We start from the raw sequence: 12,243 nt of genomic DNA on the forward strand, positions 1-12,243 counted from the left end.
GTTGAGTGGTTCGAAGTATTACGTAGTTAGTATCAGCAATTTCTTATGCTGAAGTGTACGATGTGTTGCATACCTGTTTACAAACAATTCCTTTAAATTTAATTTTTCAAACAATTTTTAACACAAAGAAAGTGATTAAACAAATTGTTTACAAAAGTGAATTTCGACCACTCGAAGCAATGGTAGTAACAGTTTCGAGCTCACAGTGACTGATAAGGGGGAAGAACTAGTTTATTGTAATATAATTAAAAATACAAAAAAGTCTCTGTAAGTTCATAAAATGTAAAATATACAAGCAAACTCGTTTTTTTTCGTGAAAAAGGTAACCTATAATATTGCCCCTTTCGGTTAAATTCAATTCAAAAAAAGTGGTCTAAATGAGATCTTATTGTGACACTTTGAAATAGTCAAAATTTTGAGTATAGGTTTTTATTTGGATATACGACGAATAGAACTTGGTAGTTCACATTCTTGGGATTCTCATTCATGTTTTTCAAGATAATAACTTCTACAAATAAACAAATCTGGTTACCTGTATGGGTCCGCATATGCCTCTTCAAAAGGGAAGGTCTATCGAATCCTTTGGAACAAACCTTGCACATAAGTAAACATTTTTCCTTTTTTATTTTATAATGCACAGGTTTTCTCATTACCCTTGTCGATATGGAAAGATCTAGCGGTTGATCCATGTGTTTCCAGAAAAACAAACTGCTTGAGTACTGAATTTATTAGTCGATAATATTAGGTAGCATTTGTAACTGATTCCAAGAAATGTTTGTGTAACATTATCGGATATGTTGTATGTCTATTAATTATGCGACTTTCACTCTTAATCTACCCTGCCATAAAAATGTGCAGAGATATACTTTGAGCTCAAAGTGGGGGATAAACATCCACCATTGGCACCTTCAGATATAAAGGAACTTCACAATTAAACCGTGCATCAATCATTTCGCTAGTTTACAGGATGTTTCACTTTTTACGTACAATATTACAGGTTAATAAAAGTAAAGACGTAGTTAAGATTTAGGAATCTCCTATTTATTCAAAAGCAATTAATTATAGCCAGTCTAAATTTAATTGAATTGAAAAATATGTATATCTCTTTTAAAAATATCCTTCAATAGTTCTCTAACGTCCTGGCTAACATCTTCAGGATATTACCCAAGAAATATCGATTACCTTAAAACAATGACCACGAAAAACTTATCCAAAAATTCAAATGATTATATGTTTGATCTCAAATCTGCTTTTCTGCCAATGCTGTCCGTCTGTTTGTATCTCTCTTCCAATAAAAAAATAATCCTTCATATAGTACATAGCAGTTCATAAATACTCAAAAGGATAAAAGAATATTTTATACATAAGCTAGGAGTTACTTTTTTGGATGTATTTTGGCTACTCCAAATCCAGGATCTGTTAAATATTAAGAGGAGCTGCTAATATTTTTACAGTAAAATTCAGGACCATGGGTTTAGATGTATTTGTTGTTTTAATTTATAATGAATTTCACCTAAATAATGCTTAATAAACATGTTTGATGTTCTTTTGTAGCGTTGAGGGTAAAATTTTAGCATAAAACGGAACTTGCGCCCACAAAATTTACAAAATGGACAGTGGCTAGGGTTTCATCGCTGGATGGGAATGATTGTACAGTGATTTTAATTTATTTATTATTTTCATTTTCCCTATTGAACAATAATTGTTTCGTATAAACAAATGGAGTGGGTAATATTAGGCAATTTGACTTAAAAGAAAAGTTTTTTCCAGTCAATTATGTCGTTACAAAATCTTGAGTTATCTCGTCTGTACACCACTGACTCCTGCGGCTCCTTTAATAAAAGGACTACTGTTTTTGCTACTTTATACGTCTACGTCTTTCAAGCAAAAAGGAAATGTGAATTTTATTCATCAGACTTATAAAGTTCATATTTGAAAATTTGGTCGCATAATTGTCTCTAATGTTGGTTGAACTTGAAATTTTTACCATTGAATTTTACATTATACAAACTTTTCAGTTTAATCCATTTCTTATTTTTATTTTAAACAATAATTGTTCGTGATCAGACTTCCGTCATTTTTTAATAGGTTAATATTAAGGTTTCATGGGAGTTTCCTGCGCAATCCTTAGTTTTTCTTATTTTTAGAGACATTTTATGGGCACAAAAATTACTCCCATTTTTATTTAATTGTTAGATGTTTGTAGCCTCTTGAATGAACAGTTGGTAGTGCATTTAACCCAGACTAACAACAAATTTTATAATTTGAATTGCGACGAATTTATTTGAATTGCGTCTTCACAACCTAATTGAATACTCCGTATACCTCCTACGTATTTCGTTCCCAATACATTTTTTTATGTCACCCTGTATCTGCAAGAACGATATCGTTATTTTTAAGTAATCGTCATAAGCAAATTTCCCAATTCACGTTTTGAATGCGCACAAAAATATAACAATGTAACCGTTCGAACTGATGATGTGGTGACTACAATAACGCAGCAGGATTAAGGATAATGTGATGTCCTGGGTAGCATATTGCGCATTAACTTGCTTTTCTCACCTGTCACTTGATTAATGTAATACTTCCTGAAAATAAATTCGGTTTTTCGATTTCGATACAGGAATTAAGAGCTAATACATACCTATTAAATGTTCACACCAACCCAGAAAGCTGATGTTCCTTATTTTCGCTACAGGCGTAACCCTACTCCGAAAATAGTAATGTAATTGATGGAGTTTTAAATAGATGTTGAAATTATTGCATGTTTAGTTGGCATATTTTTTACTTGGTTATTATCATAAACTACATTTTCAGTAAAAGATACCCGAGATAAAAATCTTCAGTCTCTCAGAGTCTCTAAAAGCGAGACTCGAGTCTCCGTCTTTCATCGAGTCTCTCTGGTGTCGCCGAGAGAGACTGTCGAGAGACTGTCAAAACAACTGTTTAGCGTCTCTGAACTAGAGACTCGAGTCGCTTATAGAGGGATCCTCATTTCGTATCCAGACTCTGAACGAGAGGCTCGAATCTCTGAATTAACAATTTTATCGTTCGAGTCTCTCATAAGAGACTATGAGAGATCCATAAAAACACCTAGGCAATAACCGAAAGATTGTGAAAGACTGTGAGAGACGCTGAAAGACTCTGAGAGACTGGAGAGAGACTGAAAATTTTTGTCTAGGGTATGTATGTATGTATACGAAATATTATTTTCTGTTAATCTTTTTTTATATTCAATTTTACCATTCATAGTAGGGAACTTTCAGAGGGCGAGTAGGCAAACCGCCTCACCACCCTGTCCTATTCGTTTTTATTGATTTTGAATTTACTGTTATTTTTCGTTATCCTCGTTATCCCTTTATTGATTCTACTTTTTAAACGGTCGCTAATTGGCCTACTAACCCAGCAGGTAATAGTTGTTAGCTTGTAATTTTGAATAAATAATTTAGTATGTATCTTTAACCTTTCATAAATTTGTATCAGTGACCTGAACAGGAATTTATGGATATTAGAAACTTGTAACGTTCGTTATCCAACGTAGGTGAGCACTAATTGTAATACAAAAAAAATTTTTTTTAAAAAAATTTTTTTTATAATAATCGGTTCAAAGTTTGATGTATTGATCAAGAGAGTTCAAAAGGCGAGTCAGCTAAAATTTTGCATACAGGTTCCTTATACAGCCGTATCATCCACCATAAAATGCGTTTTCAACAATCGTATGAGCTTAAAAAGAAGACAGTTATTTCGATATTATAGATACATTTCAGTCAGTTTCAGGTTAGGTAAACATAACAACAAATCAATTTTTATAACTTTATTAATTTAGAGTTATTACATCCGTTAGTTCAGAATAGAACAGTTTATTTTAGTTTAATAGTTCAGCAATATTTTTTTTTATATATTGAATTAAATCAAATAAATAATTTTTATAAAAGCTGGGACTATTTTTAACTTTACTGAGTCACAGTCTCTAAATTTAATTATTTATTTGCAGTATATGTCTTCGGTACGTGATATTATGCAAATAAAATTATTGAGGCCAAACGCATTTCACAGGATGTTAGTATTATCATACTTTACCATTTCACTAATCTCGGGATCGTCTTCCTGATTTTATTTCCAAATCAAAAATTACCTAACGTTTCCTATTAACCCAAATTAATTCGGCGAGAGAATATAAATATTTACAAACGATTGCTTGGATTATATGCAAATAAATTTTATTAAAAAAAGGTTTAAAGAAAGATCCTTTAAATTATCGAAATATTTAACTTTATTTTAAACATTATTGGATAAAAATTGAAGTCTGATTTTTTTTGTATATATTCAAGCAAAGTTGTATGTAGTTTTCGATATGCCCGTATTTTTTTCCTATTTTGAGAAACTGCGTTGTAAATTATCAAAGTAAAAATAATGTGTAAAGGTTTGATTTTTATGTTGAAGGTTAATTTTATTGGGGTGTGTATTAACAATCTTAGAACAATATTGCAGATACTTTATTTTTATTTTGTTAATATACCTTTTTATCGTTGTATAATGCTTGGAAATTAAATGTTTATTTTTAAGGGAAAAAGAAAGCACCGATTGCATCTACCTATTCCAGTTTTAATAGCAATAACTTTACAAGCATATTGACAGTCTCAACATAAAAATACAAAAACGTTTCAGAGATGAATAAACTAAAAATAACATTATGTAAATCGTTGGATAAGGTTTTACTCCACACTATGCACACTGCAAATGTTAGTGATGCTCCTCCCAGTAATTTTTACCAATGATTTGGGCATGAGACGGGTCGCTGCGAAATTGTTTCTAATATTGCTCAATTTCGACAAAAAACCAGCATCGCGTTAACATTGCTAAGGAGCTGTTGGACTCTGTCCGCGACGACCCAAATTTGCTCCAGATTGTTATAACTGGTGACGAATCATGGGTTTATGGTTATAACGTAGAAACTAAAACTCAAACATCCCAATGGAAACTGTCTGCGTGGTGTATCATTAGTTCTTGCTACAGGGTAGAACGGTTAATATGAAATATTACCTGCAAGTTATGCGCAATTTGCCCGAAGAAATTACCAAAAACGCCCGGATTTGTGGATGAACAAAAATTGTCTATGATAACGCCCCTGCTCACAGATCGTTCCTTGTGCGTCAATTTTTGTCCAAAAATAATACACTAATAATTCCACAGCCATCGCCATTCACCAAATCTATCTCTCTGTGACTTTTTCTTGTTCCGGAAACTAAAGAGGCCCATGAAAGGACGACGCTATGCTACGATCGAGGAGATAAAAACGGCGTCGAAGAGGAGCTGAATTTTAAAATGATTTTTTAAAATGCTTCGAGGATTGGAAAAAACGTTGGCACAACTGTATAATATCTAGTGAGGATTACTTTCACGGGAAAAAAATAGATATTCATGAATAAATAAATAATTAAAAAAAAACAGAAAATTCGCGATACTTTTTGAACAGACCTCGTATGTTGCGCATGTCAGAATTTTTCAGAATTGCTGAATAGGTAAGTTTTATAAGGCATCAAACTTTATTTTGTTTCTATTTCGGACTAGATTTCAAATTATCCACTGAGTCAAATGATGTGATTCTGGACTCGTACATGATGTGCGCGACTGGGCACATGCACGCTTATAATTTGTGTTTTTGACTTGACCACTTCAGAATGCAGAAATATTTTGCTTATTATGCTGCACTTGAGTAATTTTGTTATCGGCTGAATTGAATTACCTATGTATGCACCAATTTGGTTTTATTATACTTAGACTCATTTATAAAAACTAAACAAATGGAATTTTGTATGAATCTTATTTGTTCTAATTATGGCATAAATAAACTTCATTGTTTTATTTAAATATTAAGGTGGAAAAAATAGTTTTTCTAAAGATGATTGCAGAAAAATTTTACATTACTATAAACATTGGCCTTTTGCACAATTGCCAGTTTTTCTTGAAAAGGGTTTAACAACTCGTATTTTAAAGATCGAGAGTGTATAACTAATAATAATCTGGGCAAGTCAATGTCGACCTTCTCAAAATAACGCCTTAAAATTTCAGCTCTCTTTTGTTATAAACAATTGGAATAACTTTTTTATTTTTAATGATAGACCGTTTTAATAAAAAGCATTGAAAATCTTGAAAACAGGAACCAAAAGGTATTTACAAAACCATCTACGATGAATATCAGCCAAGATAGCCGGAAGTTAATGTATGGTGAAACAATTGTTGTGTTTCTACAATAATTTTTTTTGAAACATTTTATGTTTTACTTCGCTAAGTTATACATGTCAAGTACTGTTAGTTAATCGATGTTAATCAATTTGTTTGTATAGAGTAAATTAATCGAAACTAAATTTTTATGGTGTTCTAGTGAGAAAAAATTTATTATTATAAATTCGAAATCAGGATCCACATCTAGTGGTTTAAATATAAAAAAGCAAACAGAAATGTGTTGTTCTTTATTAAAATTATTGGTGGAACTTCTAGGCACGTTTTGTGCTATTGATAAACGTATTCAACAGAAGCTGATTCTTGTTCTTCAGTTGGCTATGTATGAGTATTAAAAAAATAAAAACAAATAGCTATGCTTTTCTGACCGTTTATTATACAATTTCTTAAACATTTTTTATAAACATACAAATATTCACATCCTATATTGTACAAATAACATTTAGTAAAGGACATTTAATAGCGTTTCTACACTTACAATAATTTTATGTTTAACATTTAATATAGAAAAAGAAGGGTATTTATTAACGTAATACAGTAACAATTTTAACTGATTTTGGTTAAACAGAAGTCGTAAGAATGGAAGAAAAGGATAACATTTTATTAAAAGTAAATGGTGTTTATACATTTGTAAGTACCTATACCTATTTACTTGGAGTTTCACGCATTAATTAGTAAAGTACAGTAAAATCAGATTGTTGTTTATTCATAATTTTTCTTAGATACAAAATTGATAAGGCGTATAGATAGAATCAATTCATAGCTATAATCAATTTCATTTGTTTTACACAATATTCATATATTTATTTCAAAAACAAAAAGGTTAGCAATGAAGATTTACAACAATTATTAAATTTTATAAGGAGAAGATGTTTCCTATAATACAAAATTAACATAATGGCGTATTAATTTTAAGTATCTATTAATTTACTGGTTGACAATGGTGTGGACTGTCAACTTTCGAGCCAGCATTGACGATCATTTATCTTTAGCAGTGCTGTTACGTCATTATGATGAAGAATTGTTTAACACTGACGCCGTCAAGGCACTCTTCAGACAATTTTCAACTCCAAAAAGGTTTTATATTTACTTGTTAAAACCTTTCAATCATAATTCAGCAAATAAAAGGGTAGAACCTACATGATTCTGTTTTACCGATAAATAAAATCTACATGAATAATAGATGTACTAATCAATGGGATCTGTTTTTGCAATTTAAAATTCTACTATTCTGTAAATTAATAAGTAATCCACCGTAACAACACTACATTCGATTACTAAATGTACCTATAGGTATTATACGTATGTTAATATTTTTGCCATTTTTGGTAAATCTTAATAAAACTTCACAGTAGATACGTTTACAGTTTACATTTACCTTGGTTTTTACTACAATAATTTTACTGTCTCATTTCCCAGACCCTGTTCAGTTAATGCGGTTTGGCTTGATTTAGTTTCTTGACTATTCGAAAATAGATTATTTCCCGTGAATTTTACCGATATTCAGTGGCCACCCCAAAGCCAAAATTCAATTGACTGGACAACTATTTCCAATTTAAGAACTCCTTTCAACCGTTGCGAACTTTTTAGATATAAATATTCACATATTCAATTCAATTTTTAATTTAAAATATTCTAATTGGTCGAATTATTTCATTTACTGGCGCTTTCAATAATTGGAACAAATATCCAATTATCTTAATTGACCCGGACTAATCGAATCGGATGTTGGAAATATCTGTGGTAAAAGGTACTATCATATCAATTTTTTAAGGAACTGGTCGAACTAAACAGATTACTGTTATGTTTTATATGTTTAATATTATGTTGCATTTTGAATTTTTCCTGTTTGAAACGCCTAATAATCAACAAGTTTCCGACTAAGGACATGTGAATTCTGAGTTGTGAAGATAAAAGACAAAGTCGCATCTAACTTTTGTTATTTGGCGAAAGTATCCAATCTGTGCTGAGAAAAAATAAAACTCGTACGACTGAAAAATCAATAGTAATTCAAGAAGTATTGATCGTCGAAAGGGAGAACCCGTAAAATACGTTTTCTTCAAATTGTCATCCCTCTTTGCCCCAACTGAAAGAACAGTATATCTTGACTTAGCCCCTTTACTTTCCTATTCCGTTACGTAACGTGTGCATTACACATCGGTGGCGTCACGACAAAAAGGCATAAGCGACATCCTCCAACTTTATGAGGAGAAGGTGAAAACTGTTAATTTGTTTTAATAGTATCTTTTTAACTGCTTTCTTTGAAATTCTGAAGTAATCTATGATAAAAAATACCGGTTTGTTCATTAAAAGACAAATTTTACGTAAAATCCATTTCTATTTTAAAATATGTCGCTTACGCCTTTTAAGTACGTCTGCTTGACGTTTGCGCCCTTTTCTTGGAGATATAAGCCTCTTAAATAGGATGCCTTTGGTTTTGTAATGGCGGTTAGGCCCTCCATAAGCCTTTCACTTTTCTTAGACTACTATCGAGAGCTAATAGTTATAACATATTAATTTTTTTAATTTAAAACACTCATGCAGAATTATAAAAAGAATAAGCGACTTTTTTACTAAGTAATATGAATAGAATAATAATAATGCAAACATATTTTATTTGAACACACTTCTCTTTAATAAAATTAAAAATTTCTTAAATTGTCATAACTTGACTAAATTAACATGAAAGTAAAAGTTGTAAGTTACAAAACTAAAGGAAATGAAATTGTTAAAAAACTAAGTGTAACAAATAAAGTCCAAAGAATAATACAACAAAAAATATGTACCCTTAATAAATTAACGTAAAAATATATTATTTCTTTTTCATTGCCTAATATTCAGCTTAAAAAGCAATGAAAAAGAAAAGGCGTAAGCGACTAATTAAAACTAATATTGGAATAGTGTTTTACAGAAATTAGTTAATCTTTCTAGAAGTGTAAACGCGTTTTTTGATGGTAAACATTACCAACAATGAAATTGCGTATTAATATTCAAGTTTACTACAGAGTCGTTAACAAAAATTAAAATTAAAAATTGCATGAAGTGTCATAGCAAAATGGTACTTACGTCACCCTAAAATGTAAAACTGAAAAGGCGTAAGCGACAAAAACAAATGTATGCGTTTTTCTTAGTATCTAAAACTATTTTAAAGTCAAAACTAATATCGACAGCTTGCTATAACAATAATTAATAAAGAAAAATTGTAATGAAACTTACTTTTTTAAAATTTTTCGACGTCTCGACAATGAGCGTAAGGCTAACCTCTCTGTATGAAAACGTGGTGCTTAATGCTGTTTAACCTCGATTTTTCTTAGAATGAAATTGTCGCTTACAAAAATTTTAGCTCAATTTATTGACGAAGGAAATTTTTATCGCTTGCAGCCGTTATATTAGATGATTAGCTGAGTTACTTTACTTAAATTGACATTAAAATCTGGTTTTTCATTTTTTGGCGCTTACGCCTTTTTGTCGTGACGCCACCGACATATTTTAGGAGTAAATTCAGAAAAGGAACAATTCTTTATTACGTTTCACTTGCTAATTGATATTATTTATATGAAAACACACAGCAGTGGGGATACTGAATGTGAAGCCCAAAACTGTTGCCTTATCGTTTAATAAACTGCTCGGTGGGGACTATTAACTTCAAACATTATCAAACAATCAAATTTCTGTATCCCGTTCTAAAATTGTTAAGTAACGCAAATCTTCACCCATCTCCCTTTCTCCACGTAACATGACCCCCTCCCCTCAATTTGTGTTACGTAATTTATAAACAGCTCCTAATACGTAATATCATTTGATCTTTAAGTAGAGCTTTCCAATAACGCAATAACACTTCGATCGAGTTTCCCGACTCACGCTGCCTACAATTTATGAGTCCTTTTGGATTTCCGCCTGTTTCCCAAGCTTATCGCGTCAGTTACTGTAATGGCCTCGTTATCTATAATCTTATATGTATAAAGTATCAACCCTATTTGTTGCTATCGATTGGGTATTCACAAAATTATTGCATTATCAGGATAATATCCTATTTTGCGTCTGAATAAAATTTTGTGAAGAAGTAGAAGATGACATAAACCCTGGTGGCTCGCACAAGACGGATGAGTTCGCCGCATTTTTGTATTACATTTTAATTATTCTTTCTTATTTCGCAGGTTTGTATCAGCCCGAGATAAAAATGTTCAGTCTCTCAGAGTCTCTGAAAGCGAGACTTGAATCTCCGTTTTTCATCGAGTCTCTCTGGTGTCGCTGAAAGAGACTGTGGAGAGACTGCTAAAAAAACTGTTTAGCGTCTCTGAACGAGAGACTCGAATCAATAAGTGGTGTTTCGATAAACATGGTTAAAATTAAATTAAAAAGTTCGACATATTTCAGAGATCCCAGTCTTTCTACGAGAAACTCGAGTCTCACAATTTTTCACTTTTATTCATTCAGTCTCTCTGTGAGAGACTCGAATCTCTGAATTTTATCGTTCGAGTCTTCCATACAGAGACTGTGAGAGACGCTATCCGAGACGCTAAAAGGCTCTGGATGACTCTGATAGACTGGAGAGAGACTGAAAATTTTTGTCTAGGGAGGTGTCAGATTTTCACTTATCCTGTAAATCATATTGTATGTAAATATTATAGGAAAATTAAGATTACGATTATGCGAATATATAATATTAAATGATGAGGAAAACACAATTTATATTGTGCAATCCGCAATATTAATAGATAACAGACACTATTTTAATTAGCCTATTTTGTTAGTATAAAATTATATATGCAGTGCATGAGTACAGACTACCAGTTTCAATTATAGACAGTCGGACTCTGTTAAGAATATAAATTCCTTTTAATGCCCACAACAAAGTGAACATTCTGTTGTTTAAAAGCAGTCTTCGAAGTTTAAATTTAACATTTAGGCTATGCGTAGCGTTTGTTTTCGTAAGTTTATGTTTCAGTTTACAATATTGGTAACATTTCCTATATTTCTGAAACATTCTTTTTTACTTTGTAGTCTTTTCTTTATACGTTTCTTAAAATTGGTCAATCTTAGGTTTTACTTGTAAAATAAATGTAAATGACACAATTTTTCAGACTTGTAGTATTAATGTTTTGTACATGCTAGGATGCACCTATGAAGATTAAAAAATACTGGGTTTACGAATAAAGAATGTCCTTAATTAAAAATAGTTTATGAAATATTGTAATTATGAATTATGTAACCTATAGGATTTTAAATCATTTTTAAAATAGGTTTTGAATAATAAAGAAAAGTGTAAGACAAAAGAGTATGTCTTCTAGAAGATGTCGGAAAATCCTCTTTGACCAAAGGAAAAACATTCAAACAACGCTCCACAAAGCGTGTGCTTGCAAATTACCAAAACTTCTTTAAACAATAGTTCTACAATATTAATAAGTGACAATTAATAATACAATAATAATAAAGACCAATGTGACAAGAGAAATTAATTTTTGTTAATTTGACTATATTTTAATTTTCAAAACGCACTTTTAAAATGTTTTAAACTTGTGTAGGTAACTTAACTCAGAAGTATTCGTTGTAAATTTAAAATATATCACATACATCTAATTTTTGTTTAAATATATTATACTGTTTTATTTCCAAAACGAAATTTTACGAATCTATTTACAAATAAAACCTAAGATTGGGTAACCACTATTCAGGCTTTCACAGTAACATGCATATAATATGTGCTCAATCATTTGCATCAAACATGAACTAGATTTCCCTTTATTTCCTATAGGATAGGAACAAAAAAATTAGACTTATTGAAAAATAATTACAAAAAATTGGGTTTCTATATATTTTTTAATGAATGAAGCGAAGGTATTTCACTAATAGGTTTATTTTGATTCTATCAATTTTTTAATTTAAATAATTTGCTCTATGTATTTAATAAATTGAAATGTGTTTTAGAAAGAATCTATCATACTAATGAGTAATGATGACTTTTAATGAATTTTTAATCAACAAGTCAATAGATGTAGA

The 12,243-nt window shown here is 30.9% G+C and overlaps 1 protein-coding gene across 1 annotated transcript in view; it reads right to left on the reverse strand.

The window, feature by feature from the left end:
- Window positions 1–650, reverse strand: part of LOC108735971 (zinc finger protein 239-like) — an 11,480-nt gene extending 10,830 nt beyond the window's left edge. The window contains exon 1 of the mRNA XM_018468215.1: window positions 533–650. Coding sequence (XP_018323717.1) covers window positions 533–650 — 118 coding nt within the window. The remainder of the gene's footprint in view (window positions 1–532) is intronic.
- Window positions 651–12,243: the final 11,593 nt, after the last annotated feature.

This window comes from Agrilus planipennis, unplaced genomic scaffold (assembly GCF_000699045.2).
Source record: "Agrilus planipennis isolate EAB-ADULT unplaced genomic scaffold, Apla_2.0 scaffold4, whole genome shotgun sequence".
Lineage (NCBI taxonomy): Eukaryota > Metazoa > Arthropoda > Insecta > Coleoptera > Buprestidae > Agrilus > Agrilus planipennis.